Source organism: Hypanus sabinus, chromosome 5 (genome assembly GCF_030144855.1).
Source record: "Hypanus sabinus isolate sHypSab1 chromosome 5, sHypSab1.hap1, whole genome shotgun sequence".
Classification (NCBI taxonomy): domain Eukaryota; kingdom Metazoa; phylum Chordata; class Chondrichthyes; order Myliobatiformes; family Dasyatidae; genus Hypanus; species Hypanus sabinus.
The window spans coordinates 33,869,745-33,891,288 of NC_082710.1; the positions used below are offsets into that span (position 1 = coordinate 33,869,745).

Genomic DNA, 21,544 nt, shown 5'->3' on the forward strand with positions numbered 1-21,544 from the left:
TAGTCAGCTCCACCTTGGGTACTAGCCTACAAAGCACCCAGGACAACTTCAAGGAGCGGTGTCTCAGTAAGGCAGCATCCATTATTAAGGACCTCCAGCACCCAGGACATGTCCTTTTCTCTCTGTTACCATCAGGTAGAAGGTACAGAAGCCTGAAGGCATAAAGTCAGTGATTCAGGAACAGCTTCTTCTCCTCTGCCATTCAATTCTTAAATGAACATTGAACCCTTGGACACTAACTCACTTTTTACATATACAGTATTTCTGTTGTTCGCACGATTTTTAATCTTTTCAATATACGTACACTGTAATCGATCTATTTATTTATTTATTCCTTCCTTCCTTCCTTCTTTCTACATTATGTATTGCATTGAACTGCTGCTGCTAAGTTAACAAATTTCACGACACATGCCAGTGATAATAAACCTAATTCTGAAGTTTTGAATTTTCTACAGGGGTTACCTTTTAAATCCACCACACTACATGCAAATTCCAAAGCAAAATTATAAAGTCAGTGATTTTACTTCTGGAAAAAAAACACAAGCATACACAAGAATGAAGAACACATTCCTCCAAAGAGGAGCATGAACAAATTGACCACTTGTTCTGACACCTACATTCCAGAACGCTAGGTAATTGACAATTGTTACAAAGAAAAACCTGCCCAGCCTTTTCTTTCACCTATAGCAGAACTTGTTCAACACCAACAAGGAACAGAGCAGTCTGGATAATTGGTGCTCTTGCCACTGGTACTGGCTATCTTCACTGCATCTCCGCACCCTATTTACAGTGTGCTCAATCTAGTTTAAGTGTTGCAACATCTGAAAATACTTTGTGAGGTGCTTTCCTGCTCTTGCTACCTATCACCATGAAAGACAAAGGTCCCAAAGTCATGGAAAAGCGATTGATTTATGTAGTTGTCCAGATCACACATCATTCCTATCTGAACATTTGTCTCAGATCATTCTGTCTTCCTGAATAAAAATAAGCTAAAGCCCTACCAACATCTTAACAAAAAAAAAAAACAGGCATGGTCAATAGTACAATATTGCCAATATCTCCTAATTTGTCAGTAAATAAAAATACAGAAGTTATTTAATAAGCATAAAACATTACTTTAAATAACTTTAAATACTAACAGTCTGCATCAGCGAATATGATGTTTGGACTTTTCCCACCAAGTTCCAGTGTTACTCTCTTTAGATTACTCTTGCCAGCAGCCTCCTGTATTAATTTACCAGTCTAGATGGAAATAAAAATAATGCATGTGAATATGACAACAACATAAGAAAAATATTGAACATTCATTGTACTAAAATGTTTCATAAACAAATAATAGCATTGAAATTTAGTGCAGAATATTTTAGTGGCAAACGGAAAGGCAGCAAAACTTGAAAAACAATTTTTCCTTTTTACATGGTCATATTTCTGCAAATTGCTTAACCACATGGAGACGACCACCTTTGAAAAATCTTCCTAATTATCTTTGTGATAATTAGGAAGACCTGAATTTTCTTTGCAGAATATATTTGAACCTGTCAGATGAGAAGATCTTAGCTTTAATTTTTATTATATGCCAATTTAACTGATCTCAGTGGGATGATGTTCGAGGTATCTGTGGACAGGTGAAGAATAGTTTAGTGGAATAATTGTTTTTGATTGATTTCCATTGGCTTTTTCTAATAACTCCTGCAAGAAGGGACAAATAGGGTCATTATCAAATATCAGAACGTTATGTAAGCGTTAATGGATTTTTTCACACCCTCTGATATGATGCAGTGTGCCGAAATAGGAAGTCAGCTGCATCAAGCCCGGTAGCTATAGAAAAGATTATGCTTAAACTGCTTACCTGATGAACAATTTCCTGAGCTATCCTTTCAATTTGGACCAGTTCCTGCTCATTTGAGCTCTGTGAATTGTTTTGTGAAGACCTCTCTGATCTGCTACCAACTGTATATCATAAGGGTCTACATGCTGGTGCTAGGAAGGCTGACAGTGAATAGCGATGGGCATTCAGAAGTCCTTCTCATCTGACTCTTGTTTTTGCACAGCTCAGCTTAACATAGACAGGTGGGAGTACAAGGGTTGTTAGCACATAAAAGGAACGGCTAGACGTTGAGTAGCAATATTGTACACCCATTGTACTGTGTGTGAATGAGCACAACAGAATTAAGTGAATAAAGAATAAAAGAAAAGGTCCAGAGCCTTGTCTTTGGGTGAACATGCCTTTGCCTGTGTTTAGTGCCAATCTGATAGTGTCCAAAATCAATGGTCAAAAGTTCAAAGTAAATTTATTATCAAAGTACATGTATGGCACCATATACAACCCTGAGATTCATTTTCTTGTGGACATACTCAATAAATCTATAGAATAATAACCATAACAGAATCAATGAGAGATCACCCAACTTGGGCATTCAACTGGAGTGTAGAAGGCAACAAACTGAGCAAAATTCAAAAAGGAAGAAATAAAAATAATAAATATGCAATAAATATTGAGAACATGAGATAAAGATTCCTTGAAAGCGAGTCTATTTGTAGTGGAAACATTTCAATGACTGGGTAGGTGAAGTTGACTGAAATTATCCCCTTTGACTCAATAGCCTAATGTTGAGGGGATAGTCACTTCTTTCTGATGACAGCAATGAAAGAGAGCATGACCTGGGTGTTGGGAGTACCTGATGATGTTTTCCTGCAACAGTGTTACATGTAGATGTGCTCAATAGTTGGGAGGGCTTTAACTATGATGGACTGAGCCATATCCACTACTTTTTGAAGGGATATCCATTCTATACCAGGCTGTGATACAGCCAGTCAATATACTGTCCGCTACGCATCTGAAATTTTAGATGTCATCCTGAATCTCTGGAAACTCCTAAGGAAGTAGAGATGTTGCCGTGCTTTCTTCATAACTGCACTTACATGACGGGCCCAGGACAGATCCTCTGAAATAATAACACAGAGGAGTTTAAAATTGCTGACCCTCTCTACCTCTGATCCTCTGATGAGAACTGGCTCATGGACCTTTGGTTTTCTTCTTCTTGGTCTAATTAGCTCCTTGGTCTTGCTGACATTGAGTAAGAGGTTGTTGTTATGCCACCACTCAAGTTAGATTTTCAATTTCCCTCCTATATATTGATTCATCACCACCTCTGGTTCGGCCTACAACAGTGATGTCATCAGCAAACTTGAATATTGTATTGGAACTCTGCTCAGTTACACAGTCATAAGTGTAAAGCGAGTAGAGCAGGGGACTAAGCACAGAGCCTTGTGGTGCAGCTGTGCTGATGGAGATCATGGAGGAGATGTTGGTGCCATTCCAAAATGATTGGGGTCTGTAAGAATCCAATTATCAAGGAGGTATTGAGACCAAGGTCTTGGAGCTTATTGATTAGATCCAAGGGGATAATGGTATTGAATGCTGTACCGTAGTCGATAAAGAATATCATAATACCTGCGTCTTACAATATGATAATGCGACCAGCTATTATTTTAAAATTTTTCTTTTAATTATGTGCGTTATACCCTGATTGAAGACCATGCTTTATTTTATTAATACATTTATGCTGTTAGCTATTTTATTTTCTGCAGATTTTCTCTAAGTGTAATAAGTGTTCCTTTAATTACATTATACATTTGGGTATTTCATTTTTTTGTTGTTTAAAATAAAACAAAAAGTTGATTAATAACAACACGCACAAAATGCTGGTGGAACACAGCAGGCCAGGACGAAGGGTCTCGGCCCAAAACGTCGACAGTGCTTCTCCTTATAGATGCTGCCGGGCCTGCTGTGTTCCACCAGCATTTTGTGTGTGTTGCTTGAATTTCCAGCATCTGCAGATTTCCTCATGTTTGCTAGTTGATTAATAAGTTAGGCTTGTTGAATTAGCCAATATGATTTGTCTTGGGAATATTCTAGAGAGAGAGCGGGATAAAGAACGGGATCAAAGAAGGTTGGAGAACGAGGGAGAAAGATGGAGAATGCAAACGGACAACAAATATAGCGGAAGAACATGGTGAAACGTTGTCAGAACCTATTTGGAATGACAGATACTGATGTCAGAAAATCCTCATGCAGACTATGATTTCATGGAGAATGTGCAAATAACTTTCAGTTATTAGCTACCACATGATATTGGAGAAAGTTTGATACCTTTTTCCTTGGATGTTACATGTATATTTATTTATGCTTCAATTGAACTAGGTCTTCAGTGCAGAACCTTTTCAGTACTGTGAGTAAATGAAGTGAAGCAAACTAGATAGTAGTCTCACTTTCCCTTAAAGGGACATGCAATTTTAAAATATTTTGTATTGACCCAAATCATTATCTACTGTGGACCTATTTTTACTGGAAATGACACTTTCACCTTTATTCCCCATGCGTTATCAAGTTATGTTGCTGTTAACTTGTGTTTTAGGTAATAGTTAACTCATTACGAGCCTACAGTGAGAGGGCTGCATGTGAAAGCATCCTCTTTAAGAGACTGGGTATGGGCTTTGTTAGTGAGACCCGACACAGATTAGGGGACTACTTTGTCAAGCACTTTCACACAATCCACACAACAAGCATGATTTCTGGGGGCCAACCATTTTAATTCCAATCCTCATTCCCATATTGATGTGTCAGTCATGGTCTCCTGTACTGCCACGATGAGATCTATCTCAGTTTGGAGAAGCAACACCTCATACTCCGTCTGGGTAGCCTCCAGCCTGACTGCATGATCACGGATTTCTCTAACTTATGGTAATTTCTCCCCCCTCCCTTCTTTCTTTTCCCATTCCCCATTTTGGCACTTTTGTTACCCCTTCTCTTCTCCCCATCTGCCTATCATCTCCTTCCTCCTTCCCTTCTCCCATGGTCCATTCTCCTCTCCTGTCAGATTCCTTCTTCACCAGTCCTTTACCTTTTCCACCTATCATCTCCCAGCTACTTACTTTTTACCCCTCCCCCCACCCACCTACCTTGTCCCTCAACTGGTTTCACCTAGCACCTTCTAACTCGTACAAGTCCTCCGTTCCCCCACTTTCTTAATCTGGCTTCTTCCCCTTCCTTTCCAGTTCTGATAAAGGGTCTTGGCCTGAGATGTCAACTCTTTAGTCCTTTCCATTGCTCCCTGACCTGCTCAGTTCCTCAGCATCTTCTGTGTGTAACTTTGGATTTCCAGCATCTTATCTTTATGGGCTATAGAATGCAGCTGTGAACAGTTTTGAAGATGTGGTTTGAGGCAATCCAATATAAACAGCACACAGTGGAAGTATTGGTCATATACAAATGGACACTCAAGAAACCCCTCATCCACTATATATCAATCCACACCCCATCTACCACATCATAGTAGTGAGGAAACTAGTGCTATGGGGCATAATCCTACAATAAAATGTTGATCATTTAAACCGAGATGAAGAGCAATTTCTTTTCTCATTCTTCCACTCCAGAGAGCTGTGGTGCCAGAGTCATTGTGTACTCGAGTCCGAGAATTATAGATCTTTGGATTATGGGGTATCAGGGAAAAAGGGCTTGGTTAGGAAAATGGAATTGAGGCTTTGCACTTGACCACAAAACTGTAGAGAGATATGGACACAGCTCAGTGCATTATGTGAACCAGCCTTCTCTCTAAGGACTCTGTATATACTTCTCACTACCTCAGTAAAATAGCCAGCATAATCAAAGATCCCTCCAATCCCAGCCATTCTTTCTTCTGCACTCACCCACTGGGCAGAAAATATAAAAATCTGAGAACACACACCACCAGGCTCAAGGACAGCTTCTATCCTGCAGTTATCGGACTCTTGGATGATAAGGTCGTGCATTGTTTGTACTTTGTAGATTTCCCACTTTGTTCTGAGTTGTTGTAGCTCAATGCACAGTGTAAAGGTTTTGACCTGAATAAACAACATGCAAGGCAAGCTTTTCACTGTGTTTTTGTAAATGAGATGATAATAAACCAGCAGCAATACCAATACTGACACAATCTAACTGGCCCATGGGACTTCAGAATTACCCTTGTTCTTGTTGCTTAGTTACTTTTGTTTGCAAAAATGATACTTGACAACATTATCTAAAACAGTTTATAAACTGTTTTGAGGTGATTCACAGTTTTAAAGAGTATTGTGCTCAATTCCACGTACCTCTGTAGAACCAGTGAAGGCGATTTTATCTATGTCCATATGGTTGGCTATAACTGCTCCTGCAGTTCTTCCAAATCCTGGCACAATATTCACCACCCCTGGGGGAAATCCTGCCTATGAGGTGAAATAATAGTCAAATTGATTTACAATGAGTTATATAAGAGTACATTATACTCCTTGGTTTATAAAGAGCAAAGATGCAATCAGTAATGGTTATCCAGTTGCTGTGCATTGCCAACATTGATAGAACATAAAGAATAGACTTATGAAAATTAAAGTACTGAAGATCACAAATCCACTTAAATTTATGGAGTAGTGTTTATCTTCAATGTAGCTTTCAATACATCAAAAGTGGTTATTAATTTAAGCCACAATGAATGGGGCCTTAATGACACTTGATTAGTCTGCTGGTATATGACAAGTAAATGCGTAATTATTCATTGCACCATTCTTTAGAATCTACTAGATGCAACTAACGTAAAGGCTGATTTATACTTGTGCGTACAGGCTACACTGTAGCCTATGCCATAGCACTGATTTTCACTTCTGCGTAGGCTCTGTGCCATAGTGAGCACGCGTTGGTGTGCGCCAAAACTCTAGTTGGCAGTGGGGTTTCTATGCCACTGTGTTGAGTTTCTTCGTGAGAGACATGGACGAGGAAAAGCACTTCAAACATTTTTGCATGTCGGCAGGTAGATTTGATGGTGGAGAAGAAGCAACCGGAAATAGATAGGAGGAAATGTGATGCTACCAAGCAGACCGATCGCATGAGCAATGCATGAGTTACTTTTTTGGGGAGGTGCACGTCACCCTATGGCATAGATGGATGCACAAGTATAATTCAGCCTTAAGACTTGTCAAGGGTTTTGGTTAAGCTGTTTCAAAATGCAGTGTCTCTTCACTTGGTGGGTGTCACAGAGGCCCTGAAAAAAAAAACACAAGTTTGATAGCCATTTTAAACTTGAATAACTTGGAATATTTAGTTACAAAATTGTTTTGTTCATAAAGGTGTAAAATCTAATTCATTAGATTGGTTGTATGATTTGTCTTGGTTATTCGTAATGTGAGCACAAGTGGAAGTTAGCAAACAGAGTGGATCCTTTGCTGAACAATAGTTACAAAATCTGAAATCGTTTTCAAGGCTGGGCCTCATTGACATTCACCTACTAAAGTGCAAAACTGATGCTCTGAGTCTTTGGCCTAGCTTAGCAAGGGAGAAAATGTTCCTGCTTTAATTGTAGCTTTGGACGGGCTGTCCTCCTTTATTGAGATTATACTGTGATCTGAGACAGATTTTAGCAAAAATCAGCTTGTGCATCTTACAGGAAAAATACTGTTAGAATTGTTGCTTAATGCAGAGTAACAAAAAAAAAGAAAAAAATTAAAGCAAAAGCTTCCTGAAAGAAAATCTGAATTTTCCTTTGAAAGTTTGAAAGATAATCCTCTACAAAATTTAAATTTGATGGTGTCATAAGTTTTGTTTAACAATGTTACATTCTTTGAAATTCCTTATGATGATCCATGAGAGAATGGAAGAAAAGCATTCCAGTGCTGCTGAGTCAGTATAGCCAAGTATTTGGGACATGCATTTCAGCTTTTAAAAACCGCATAAAGCAAAGTTTGAAACTATGTGCAATAGCCTTTTAACATCCAGTCTTGGTATAGCTCATGAATATCTCTTGAGTTGTACATGTTTGTTAAACGAGCTTATATTTTGCTCTCAAGGTCTTAGTATTTACTTAGATTATTCAACAAAATATGTTGATTTTTAAGACTATTTGAAACATAATTAATTATGTCAACTTTTAAATTTAATCTTACTGTTAGACAGAGTGGAAAAGCAAAGATTACCATTGCTGCAGACATTTGACTGATCCAGCCTTAGAAAAAACAAAGCTCTTTTCCCATGAAAGTTAATTTTTAATTTTCAGTAGCAAAATGCCACCCTCCCTATGTTTTAAAAATGGGAACAAAGGTATAGTCTGTTACTGGAGCTGAACAATTATGAAAAATCTTCTTATTGCTTTGATCCATGTTAATAGAAAGCTCAGAATGTTTTGGTAACAATGCCAAGTATTTTACAGATATTATGTAGCAATGAAACATTGAAACTTTGTTTCTGATAAACGTTTGCCCCAGATTAAAAGTTAAATTAAAATCTCAGTAAAGCAGGGAGTTTTGCATCCTTTATGGCAAATACTGATTAAGATGCCCAAGGACATCAACTCAAGCTTGACTTGACCCAGACCTTTAGTATGAAGTGAAAGAAAAATTATTAACTAATATCATTTCGAAGTCTACAGCTCGAGTAAATAATTTACTTGCTGTGACTTATGAATGCCATCCTTGCTGCTGAATTTAATCATTTATAATCAAACCAATCTGAAACAAAAGTGAATAGCTTATCATAAATGAGCCAGAAAAGGATGTAAGGAATTTGAACCTGAAGAGGTTGTAAAGAATGAATTGTAGAGTTATGATGAAAATAGCAAGAGTCACTACAAGTGCTATGGTAGAAAAGACACCCCAAAGCTGAAAAAACTATCCGAAGTATATGACTGTGCTTGAGTAAAATTCAGGTTCTAAACATAACAAAATAGGTGTCATCAATCCAGTTACCAGTTGCAATTGCAGGGACTATTTGCTAGACATAAGAATTAGCCAGATCAAATGGCTGAGATTTCATAATAAGGTCTAAGGGCTTGAAGCACCGGGAGGTGTGTGAGAAGTTGCTGGCAGCAAGCTCCTGCTTTAACTTGGAGCTTTTTGTTGTGATTTTGGTGTATTACTAACAGGTTGCAATCCTAAAAGAGGCACCAACTTTCTTTTTTGGCATATTCAAGGGTCTTAAAGCAGTTTTTTTGGCAGTTGCCAATAACTACAATAGGAAATTCATTACCCCTTTATTTTCACCCGTTTTATCTCCGTAAACGCATGTAACAAATGGTCACAATCATTTCTGTAGCATTATCTCTTGGATGGTGTGCAAAATTCACAGGCACTTTATTAATGTATAGTCTTTGTCTCAACCATTCCAAACTTATAAATATGAACTTATGAATGAATAGCTGCAAAAAGTCCATTGAGCTTAATATTCTCAATTTTAATCAAATACCTCTTTGATTAAAGCTCCCATGTACAGTGCAGTCAGAGGAGTTTGTTCAGCTGGTTTAATAACCACTGTGTTGCCACAGCAAAGAGCAGGAGCAAGCTTCCATGCAAACATCAGCATTGGGAAGTTCCACTAAAGTGACAAAAATAGGTACTATGTTAACAATATCAAATTTTATTAAAGATTGACATGTAGATCAACGACTAAAATTCTATCATTGTACTACAGTAATATACCATTATGGGGTAATAATAGACTGTTGAAATTCAGAGTGACACAATACATACATTTGACAAATTGTCTCCTCCTCTGAAGCCTCAAAGTTAATATTGTTCAGCATTCTACTGGAAATGTATAACTAGAAAAAGGTTGCAAGTTCTTCCTAGGTTACAAATGTCTGGCTTATGTACAGCCCATCTGAAAAAGCGAGAATTTGGCACACTGTTGGGATGGATTTGCTAGCTGTTGTAAGGTCACACGCGTCTTCATCTACCTGGAAACTTGATTCATGGCTGCATTTCTGACTTGTAAATTGACTGGGTTATCAGCAATTTATTTAAGCAGAATCCTGTTGTAACCTCAGAAGGATTTGCCTGTCACCTTCGGTCAGAAATGGGAGAATCCATGGTGACAAAAAATGAACGGTAAGGCAATTATCTGAAAAAATTGCTTCAGTTTTTATTTTAAAAGGTGCTAATAAATTCTCAGAAAAGTGCTGGGAAGCTAAGAGTCTGATGACAAGAGGGAATGAAAAGGAATCTGCATTAGCAAAAACATAGTCTGAAGAAATTAATGGGCCTGAAAGCCACTACGTCTTCAGGACAGGATGATCTAAATGAGGTAGTCATGCAATTTTTTGTTGCAATGGTTTCATCTTCCAAAATCTACGATAGAACAGTCTGTCAGATTAGAGAGTGGTAAATATAAAACTGTTGTTTTTAAATACAGGGAACTGCAGACTGGAGGGTCTAATGTTAGTAGTAGGGAAAATGGTGGAATCTCTTATAAAGGATGTGATAACAGGATTAAATAAAATCATACTGAATTTATGAAATTAAATCACTTTTCAGAATCCTGCTGGAGCTTTTAAAAGATGCAATAGTTAAAATAGATAAAGGAAAACCAGTATATGAGTGTATTGGGATTTTCAGAAGTCCACATAAGAAATTGGAAAGCAAAAAGTAACAGAGATGAGAACATAGTACCCTGCCACAGAATGAAAAATAATTATAGATGGAAAACAGAGCATGGTGTGTGTAGGAATGGGACAGAGACTTCTTTTGCTGTTGTCTTGTTTTGCTCTGTTGTTGTTGCTTGTGTTGTTCTATAGAACATTGTGGACATGCCGTGTTCAGGTTGAAATGTGTGACAATACATGCGGGCTGCCTCCAGCACATCACCTGGTGTGCTGGCTGTTGACACAAATGCCATATTCCACTGATCCCTTCAATGTTCATGAGACAAATGAGTCTGAATTGGAATCTGAATTGAAGCCAGTGACTAGTGGGGCATCAGAAAATGGTCTTGATTCTCTTCTTCACAGGCAGTCCTTTGGGACTGAGGTGGATTCCTTCTACTTTGATTTTCTGGGTTTTGAGGTGGGTAATGAGGTCAATGTGGAACTAGATTACACTTCCACAGATGGAGCTGGTTGTGTGTTCCTTCTTCTGCTTATGCTGGGTTTCTGTACACTTCTCATGCTTAAAGCCCCTTCTCCACTCCCAGGCTGGAGATTCCTTCAAGGAAGCTTTCAGCACATTGTTGAACCTTTTCTTCTAATCATCTAATAATTAATTCCATGATAAAGCTTGGAATAGAAAGTTTTGGGAATCTGCATGCAAATATCATGTGCTGCCCGGTGTAACTGATTAAGTATAACTAGGGAGTCAGTCTTGGCGATATTGTTCTGGGAGAGGTCCCAAGTGTTTGTTTGCTTGTCCTTTGAGTAAATTTGGAGGAAACTGGAGGAGTTGTTCACCTATGCTGCAAGCAGTTTTGAATATAGGGGCAAGGATGTCTCGTTACAATTATACAGAGTTTTAGTGAGACTATAATTATACAAGATCTTGAGTACTGTGTGCAATTTTGGTCTCCTGAGATAAGAACGGTATATTTGCCATAGTGGATGTGCAGCAAAGGTTCACTAGAATAGCAGAACTATTGCAAGAAGAGAGACTAGATAACTAAGTCTGTATTAATGCAATGTTCAGAAATTTAGAAGGATGAAAGATAATTCATTGAAATGTTCAACATTTTGACAGGGTTAGATGCAGAAAGGATGTTTCCCCTAGCTGGGAGACTAAAGCCAAGGGTCACTGTCACCAGATATCAGATAAGACATTTGGCAGGTGAGGGCTTCTGATTTTCTCGTTGATGGTGAAGATGCATAATTCACTACCACATAAGGCTGTGGATGCCAAGTTGTTGAACATGCTTAGAAAGGAGACACACTTCTGGACACAAAAGGGATCAAGGAGATACAGAGAGGGTGAACCATTATACAGAGGATCAGATAGGCTGTATTGAATGGCAGGGGAATCTAAATGTGCTTTTCCTGTTTTTATTTTTCCACTTCTTGTACTGAAGCTTTGAATTGAGAGTATAATTCAGCATATGGACAATAACAAAGTTCTGTGACCTAAACTCCCTTCAATGGCAGCTTTCCACCATGAATGTAGCATAACAGGCTGCAAGAGAAGATATAGCTACGTATGTGAACAAAGGAGCTATACAAAATAATGTTGATTCACATAACAGACAGTAAAATTGTTAGCTAACTGTGATTAAATCTATAAATATTAGAATTTTGCCGATGATCCTTCAGCCAACCTTGTTCTCATCAGATATAGATCAGTAATTTAGCAATGAATCAAAATTAACACCCATGTAACCAGTGCAAATTAGTTGCTTTTGCATTAGCATTACTGCACATAGAATTCTTTGAAGTAACAAATATTAATTATTTATATTCATTCCTCAATAAAACAGTTTTATTTTGAATTTGGTTGCCTGTTAGACAATCAGTTTTAAGTAAATCTAATTAAATGGCTATATTTCATTAGGAGTTCAAGAAGATTTGGTATGTCACTAAATGCCAGCAAATTTCTACCGATGTGCTATGGAGAGCCTTCGAACTGATTGCATCACTGTCTGGTATGGAGGGGCCACTGCACAGGATCGGAAAACGCTGCAGAAAGTTGTAAACTCTGCCAGCTCCATCATGGGCACTAACCTCTTCAGCATCGAGAGGTGATATTGATGCCTCAAAAAGTGGCATCCATCATTAAGATCCTCATCACTTAATGCATGTCCTCTTCTCATTGCTACCATCAGGGAGGAGACACACACTTAACTTTTCAGGAATGCCTTCTTCCCCACTGCTCTCTGAATGATTTCTGAATGGGCAATGAATCCAGGAACACTACCTCAATATTTATTTTGCTCTCTTCTTGCACTACTTATTTATTTCTTATCGTAATTTATAGTTTTTTTATGTATTGCATCATATTGCTGCTGCAAAACCATGAATTTCATGACATTTTCCAGTGATATTAAACCAGATTCTGATTCTGAAATGGCTGAACCTTATAAAGCAATAAGTGATCATTGTGCTCAATAACTTCGAGGATACCGATTAAAACACTAAATGATTTTTGGGAATAATTTATTGGAAAGGTATAAGTAAAAGTGGGTATAATCACAAAACTACAGTACAGTGCAACAAAAGGACTGTATTTTAGTTCCATTATTTATATTGCCTTGTAAAAGTATTCAGCCCCCAAGCCCCTTTGTTCACATAAATGAATATTACAACCAGCGATTTTGATTAATTTAACTGAGAATTTCTATTTGTGAATCATATGCTCCTTGTTAACAGTAGAACCCAAAAACAGGGGGCATTGTAAAGCAAGACAAATTAAAAATTCAAGAACTAAAATGTCAGTGTTCAGAAGTATACATCCCCCTTTGCTTCATACGTAGTTGAGCTACTCTCACAGCTATTCCAGCCAGTAGTCTTTTCAGATAAGCCTCTATTAGCTTTATACAACATGACTTGCACATTCCTCCTGGCAAAATTGCTCAAACTGTGCTAGGTTAGTTGGGGAGCAGGGATGGACAGCAGTCTTAAGTCTTGTCAGAGATATTCAATTGGCTTAAGGTCAGGACTATGACTGGACCACTCAAGGACATCACTTGAAGCCACTCTGTGTTTGCTCTGGCAGTGCGCTTTTGACATTGTTTTGCTGAAAGGTGGACTTTCTTCCCAGTTTAAGCTTTCTGGCAGCGGCGAGCAGGTTTTTATCCAGGATCTTTCTGTACGTGTCAGCATTCATCTTCCCACCAATCCTGAGCGGATCTCCAGTCCCTGCTGCAGAAAAGCATCCCTGTAGCATGATGCTACCTCCACCATACTTTACAGTAGGGATGGTGTTAACTGGCTGATGTGCAGTATTAGATTTATGACATATGTACTACTTAGTGTTGAGGCCAAAGAGTTCCACTTTTGTCTCATCCGATAAGAAGACCTTCTTTTACATCCAATGTCAAAGTCTTTAATGGCAAGTACATTTTTTTTTAGCGAGGGCCTCTTCCTTGCCACTCTTCCATAAATACCCTTCATGTGCAAGACCTTAGAGTTTGTGAAGCCATGAACTTCATCTCCAGTTGCAGCCGCTGACTTCTACAGCTTACTCAGAGTGACCGTTGGCATCACAGTAGCCTCTCTCACAAGCACCATTCTTCTCCAGTGACTAAGTTTAGAGGGGTGGCCTGACCTAGGCAGTACGACTGTGGTTTCGTATTTTTCTTTTTCACAATGGACTGCACTGAGCTCTCAAGTATGTTCAGTACCTTTGAGATGGTCTTGACCCTTGCCTAGATTTGTCCTTCTCTATTACAATTTCCTTTACTTGCCTTAAATGCTCATTTGTCTTCATTTTGGTTTGGTCCATTGAAAACCTACCATACTGAGAGAGAGGGTATTTATTCAGTTCATCCTTCAATTTTCTACATCCTCAAATTGGGTGAATTGGTAAGGTAATATACAGTATTGCACCTGAGTAAAGTTAGCAAAGTATTTACAGAGAGGATGAATGCTTTTACAGCCTCACAATATTGGTTTTTAATATTTAGTAAATTGTTGACAGGATGTTTAATTTTTCTTTTGATTTGACACTATACATAATGTTTTGTAGATTTGCTCAAAAATCCTACTTCCATATATTTCAAATTTTAAAAATGAGACAGTAAAATGTGGAAGTAGCTGTGGGGACTGAATACTTTTTCAAGGCACTGCACTTCACTCCAATATAATAAATTGGCAATATACCCTGCAGTTCATTTGCAATGTACCACCTAATGCTGTCAGTGTGGAAAGAATTGAGAAAGTAGAGGTGGAGAGAAACTTTGACGAACTAGTCCTGCAGATTAACTTGCAGGTTAAGTTGGTAGTAAGGAAGTCAAATGCAATGTTCATATTAACTTCAAGTGGATTCGAAAATTATAGGAAGTATATAATTTTGAAGCTTTGTAAAGAGCTGGTCAGATATATTTGAAATTTTGTGAGCAGTTTTGGGCCCAATTTCTAATGAAATATGTGTTGACATTGGATAAGGTCAACAGGGGTTTTATGAGTATGAGCCCAGGGATGAAAGAGTTAACATATAAGGGGTGTTTGATGGCTCCGGGCCTGTAATGAGCTGAGTTAGAACTTAGTGAATCCTACTAAATATTGAAAGGCCTGGATGCCGTGGATGTTTCGAGATGTGTGAGAGTCTAGAATCAGGCATAACCTTAGAATAAAGGTATGCCATTTCAAACTGAGATGAGGAGAATTTTCCTTAGCTATAGGGTGGTAAATCTGTGGAATCCATTACCATAGACAGTTGTGGAGGCCATGTCATTTGGTATACTTATAGTGGAGTTTGATAGGTTCTTGATTAGAATGTGTGTTGAAGATTATGGAGTGAAGGCAAGAGAATAAAGTTGAGAGGGATAATAAATCAGCATTGATAAAATTACAGAGTAGATTCCATGGGTCAAATTGTCTGTTCTAATGTCTGATGGTCTTCTGTGCTGTATTTCAGGAACCTGCCACACAACAATTTGCTCTACAGATACTAATTTGATAAATACAAAAGTGTTTGTTCTCTAGTACTGGTATATTTCACTTTTGAGCATATCTATCTAAATTATTCAAATTCTGTTTAGGATTATCTACAAGCAAGATAAATTAATGGATAAAAGAAAGAGAAAGAAGGCTTAAACTTCAACAACACCTTGGCATCAATGCAATTCCTGTCATGCAGGAAATGTTCCAAAGTGTTTTAGCAGTGCATAACCACACATGAAACTAAAAGGACAAGGCTCACAGCCTGATCAAACAGATAAACTCTAAGGTTTTTGTTGAAGTCAAAGAGACTGGAGAAATTTCAAGAAGTGGTAACAGGTGCTTGAACAATAACAATGAAGATATGTTTCTTTGGTTTGAAACAAACCAAGAAATGACTCCTAAATATGAACGCATTTTAGTTTACAGATAGCTAATTGTTCTGTTACTTTGTACTTTAACAATTGAAAGTCAAACTCCCTACAGTGATATTATATAATAAAGATTATAGTTATTACTTACGGGTATAATTTGGCCACACACTCCAATTGGTTCATGTCTTGTAAATGTGAGATAATCACCATCTAATAGAAAAGATTAACTTAATTTAATGACTAATTTATAACATGAACAAGTATTTACATAGTTCTGCAGTTCTGGTGTTTTATTTTGAATTAATACGTACATAAATGCATTCAGATGATGAAGGCCAACCTGCCAAGCACATTGTACTCCACACTTTCTAAACATAAAGATAAAGCTTAGTTTTATTTGTCACATTCCGCAAGTGTTGTCATGCTTCCAGCACTGGCATAGCATATCTACAATTTACTAATCCCAATTTGTACGTCCTTGGAATGTGGGAGGAAACCGGAACACCAGGAGAAAACCTATGCAGTCATAAACAGTCCCCTTACAGACAACAGTGGGAATTGAACCCCAATATTGGAGCTGGTGCTGTATAACATTATGCTAACTCTTACTCTACCATACCCCCTGTGAGAGCAACCCCTCTGTTTCATAACACTCCCCAGAACCCTACCATTTACTGTATAAATCCTACCTGTTTGATTTTCCAAAATGCAGTACTTTACATATATCTAGAGTGCATGCCATTTGCCAAACTTCAACCCATATATTTACCTGATCAAGATACCCCTGTAATGTTTCATAAGCTTCTACACTATCTAAAACACCTCCAATGTTAATATAATTCACAAACTTACTAACCATGCCTGTATATTCACATTCAACTAATTTATATGAATCACAAGTAACAAACCCTATGGTACAGCACTAGACACAGGCCTTTAATAATCTTACAGTTGTTATTAATTGATATTATTGTAAAATAAATCATTCCCTTTAAAATTTAAATTCAAGCTCTTTTTAAATATACCAATACCTCAATAACTAAGTGATTGTTACACTGATCAGCGTACTACTGGATATTTAAAAATATGTGAAGTTGCTAAAAACGTTCAGCAGAACAGAGAGCATTTGTGGACAGAAAAACAGTTAATGTTGCAAGTCCAAGAATCCTTATCAGAATTCAAGACCTGACATGTTACTGTTTCTTTCACTAAGGAAGCCACCTGACTTGATGAGTAAATTGGTAAACTGGTTTATTATTGCCACATGAACTGACGTTCAGTGAGAAAGTTTGTTTAGCACGCCAGATCATCACAACTGAGCATTGAGATAGTGCAAGAGAAACAACAGCGGAACATTATTAGTAATTCTTATAGTCACAGGATTTAGCTTTAAAAGTGTATACAATTATTATTATAATCACAGAATGATTATAAAAGGGTAGTACAGTAGAATAGCGGCTGGTGTAACACTTTACAGTGCCAACAATCGGAGTTCAATTGCTGCTGTTGTCTGTAAGGAGTTTGTATGTTCTCCCCATGACCACATGGATTTCCCCAGATGCTCTGGTTTCCTTCGACCTTCCAAAGACATACAGGTTCTAAAAGGTTAGTAAGCTGTGGGCATATTATGTCGATATCAGAAGCACAGAGAAACTTGTGGGCTATCTCCAATGTTACCTCGGATTGCATTGGTCATTGACACAAGCAACACATTGAACTGTATATTTTGATGTTTCAATGTGCATGTGACAAATCAAGCCAATCTTTAAATCTTAATAGAAATAACAAGTAGAATTTCAGAGAGTAGCTTGCAACAAGTCGCCTCGTTCTGGCACCATGTTGCATTTCCAGCAGTTTCTGTTTTTATTTCAAATTTCCAGCAAATGCAATTATTCTTAGATTTGACCAAAGTAGTTTATTGTTTTGATGAAAGGTCTTCAACAATTCTGTGGATTGTTCACAATATGGAAGAAGACAGTTAATTCATCACAACTCTATAAGTTCTTGTGAAAATTTCAAGATGCAGATGAATGTGTGAATCCTTCATTTTATGAAGGATTACTGCAAATCTTTACAGCATTGGATTCTTTTAATTTGTGATATTTAAAAATGCATTTTGCAGTTCAACTGATAACTTACTAACAAATTAAAACCTTGAGTTTGCAGTTTAAAAATAAACAATACATTTGATATTAAGAAAGTAATATTCTAAGACTGACTTAGGCTGTGTTGATTATTTATAATTCTAATAAGTACTAGAAATGGTTTCACATCAATGACCAGGAGTTTTCTGAAAGATTGAAATATGCAGATTTAATGCACAAATGATAACTGATGTTTAAATCAAGTGTGCTTCCTTTATGATGCGTCTTGATCTCACTCACTAAAGCCAATGGTTTTATGATACATAATTAGATCTTGAAATAGATGAGAACATTTAATTTAGGAATTTGCAATGTCAGCTAACGATTATTTGACACTATGAGAATTGATTTGGATTAGGACCAGTTTAGAGCAGCATAGCTTCAATATGACAGACGTTTTAACTTTAGCCTGATAGTCATTTGGTTTCCAGAGTACCAAATCAATGCCTGTGGAACTATTAAAACCCATTTTCTGCATACAGTTTTTCATAGGACTGAAGGCACATGTTGCTTTTGTAACCTTGCCAGAATTCAGTCCAGCTTACTTCTGAGTACCATGCAGCTATTGGGATAAAAAAAAAGAAGTGGAAATATGAAATTTCAGAAACATCAAAAATTCAATGAAGACAGCAAAGATAAAGAGGTTGTGAGTTAAGCAATCTCATTTAACCAAATCCATTTCATACATCCAGAAAGCTGTCTGAAAAAGGCCAGCAATATTATAAAGAATCCCACCCATCATGTTTATGGATGGTTTGTTCCATTCCCATCAGGGAAGAGGCTTCACAGTATCCATACCCCAACCCTTCACCCTCCTCCACCATTATATACATATCACTTTGGCTTCACTTCATGTACACATAATCAGTCCATGTACAGTATATAACAGTTACTTGTACAGTGTTTTATTGGATTGCTTTTATATCTTTATTTATTATGTTTTTTAAATTGTATTCATTATGTTTGTTGTGTTTTTCTGCTGCGCTGGATCTGAGTAACAATCATTTCATTTTCCTTTACCTTCGTGTACTGAAGAATGACAATAAACAGTCTTGAATCTTGAATAAATCCATGTATCTTGTCAATTAAATCTTACACTCTGGCATGGAAATCTCACTATTCTTAGCTAAGTATTATCTGGATTTTCTGGTGTAGTCTGTTTTGTCATACGCTTTTGTGATATCATTCTGGAAGAACGTCGTCTCATTTTTTAACTACATTGCATTTCTGGTTTCTAAATGACAATAAACTGAATCAGAATCTGAATCTGAATATAGTTTGGCCTGCTAATCATAAAACCAAATAGCAAAAAAGGTGTCTCTGTAGCATACCACTTGCTAATATCTTTTGAGCTCCAAGTTCTGAGATGTTTTTCCTTTGATAACAGATCTCAGCTGTCATGGTAGCTAGTGACAACAATGACCCCAAATTGAGCAGCACATACAAAACACTTGAGGAACTCAGCATGTCTGACAGAATCTGACTTGTCAAGTCCCCCTGGCCTTTCTGATGAAGGCTCTCAGCCTGATACATTGACTGTATCTTCCTCTTCATAGATGCTGCCTGACTTGCTGAGTTCCTCCAGCTGTTTATATGTTGCTCAGGCTTTCCAGCATCAGCAGAATCTCTTGTGTGTATAATTATCCCAAACTGGATAAGGGGAGTAGGGCATTGCAGAGGACTACTCCCCTGCAAAGGGGTGCAGGACGGTGTCACCAGTAACCTATGTTGTAAAATGGATTAGCGTGGATATTTGAAAATGCTGAATTAATTCCACTCTGATGACCCACAACTTTACCAACATTTGTCATCTAAGCGCACAAATAAATATTGACTATTATCAGTGGATGCCTAAGTAAGCATATAACAGCAAGATGTCAATGTTTATGGCAGATTTAGAGAGTAAAACAGCCATAATATAACAATCAGTTTAGTTTTCAGGAATACAGAAATAAATTATGATGTCCTTATTTTCTACAGGTATGTTAAGAGCAAAAGGATAGTAAGGGATAAAATTGGTCCTCTTGAAGATCAGAGTGGTCGGCTATGTATGAAACCAAAAGAAATGGGAGAGATATTAAATGGGTTTTTTGCATCTGTTTTTACTAAGGAAACTGGAATGGAGTCTATGGAAACAAGGCAAACAAGTAGGGAGGTCATGGAACTTATACAGATTGAAGAAGAGGAGGTGCTTGCTGTCTTGAGTCAAATCAGAGTAGATAAATCCCCAGGACCTGACAGGGTATTCCCTCGGACTGTGAAGGAGACTAGTGTTGAAACTGCAGGGGCCCTGGCAGAAATATTTAAAACGTCGATATTCATGGGTCAGGTGCCGGAGGATTGGAGGATAGCTCATGTAGTTCCGTTGTTTAAAAAAGGCTCAAAAAGTAAGCTGGGAAATTATAGGCCGGTAAGTTTGATATCGGTAGTAGGTAAATTATTGGAAGTGTGATTTGTGATGAGTAAACCAGGCGGAGATGGGGTCCAGAGTTGACCCCCCCTGTGAACTATGCTGCTAATGTGTGTGTGTGTGTGTGAGTGAGTGAGTGAGTGAGTGAGTGAGTGAGTGAGTGAGTGAGTGAGTGAGTGAGTGAGAGAGAGAGAGAGAGAGAGAGAGAGAGAGAGAGAGAGAGAAGAAGAAGAAGAAGAAGAAGAGGGGAGAGGCCTCCTGCCGCAGATGCTGATAATGAGAGAGAGAGAGAAAGAAGAAGAAGAAGAGGAGGGGGAGGAGGGGAGAGGGCTCCTGCCACAGATACTGATAATGAGAGAGAGAGAGAATGATTTAGTATTATGGCTTCTTCAATAATTGTTTACTTTTGCTCCAAGGACACTCTTGCCTGATTGTGTGAATCCCTGCTGACACAGCAAGGCGGTGCCAGGTGCCTGCTGAGACAACAAGGCGGTGCCAGGTGCCTGCTGAGACAACAAGGAGGGGCCAGGTGACGGACATGGACTTGGACAGTTGATGGATGGCTGGTACCCCGTCAGGGGAGATAAAAGCAGGTCTGCTCAGACACAAGCAGACACACTACGGGACACTGAAGGAGCGTTGTGCACCCACAGGAAGGTGGGAGTTTGGAGGATCGATTCGGGGGAATCGATCAGAGGCTCACAGTGTGTGACGGCAGACCGGTGGGGGCTTGTGTGTGTGTCCACCCTCTCCTGAGTGACAAGCTCACCACTGAAGAATGGTCTGGCTGGGAATGGAGGGGTCACAGTCGGTGACCACAACAGAACAAGACAACAGAAGGTTTGCCTGCTGCAACTGCTCAACTCACTCTCTCTCCAATGGTACAACAGCAACTACCTCAACTTAAACTAAACTGAACTCTGCATCATCTTAAAACTATTCATTTACCCTTAGACTTCGATAGAGCATGGTTTTGATTCCTATTTCCACATTTCTGTATATATCATTGCTAACCTGTTTTATATGTATATTTGCATTTTATAGTACTGTATTAGTTTACTAATAAACACTTTTAGTCACAGTACCACCAGACTCTAATGTATCATTCCATTTCTGCTGGTTTGGTAACCCGGTCATGGGGTATGCGACGGAAGGAATACTAAGAGATAGGATTTACAAGTATTTGGATAGACAGGGACTTATTAGAAAAAGTCAGCATGGCTCTGTGCATGGTAGGTCATCATGTTTAACCAATCTATTAGGATT

At 38.1% G+C, this 21,544-nt stretch overlaps 1 protein-coding gene across 3 annotated transcripts in view; it reads right to left on the minus strand.

The window, feature by feature from the left end:
• Positions 1-21,544, minus strand: part of LOC132394044 (aldehyde dehydrogenase 1A1-like) — a 75,240-nt gene that overhangs the window by 17,533 nt on the left and 36,163 nt on the right. For all 3 annotated transcript variants that reach the window (XM_059969696.1, XM_059969698.1, XM_059969697.1), the window contains 4 exons: positions 15,873-15,934; positions 9,245-9,373; positions 6,130-6,243; positions 1,140-1,242 (listed from right to left, as the gene is read on the minus strand). In XM_059969696.1, the coding sequence (XP_059825679.1) occupies positions 1,140-1,242; positions 6,130-6,243; positions 9,245-9,373; positions 15,873-15,934 (408 nt within the window). The remainder of the gene's footprint in view (positions 1-1,139; positions 1,243-6,129; positions 6,244-9,244; positions 9,374-15,872; positions 15,935-21,544) is intronic.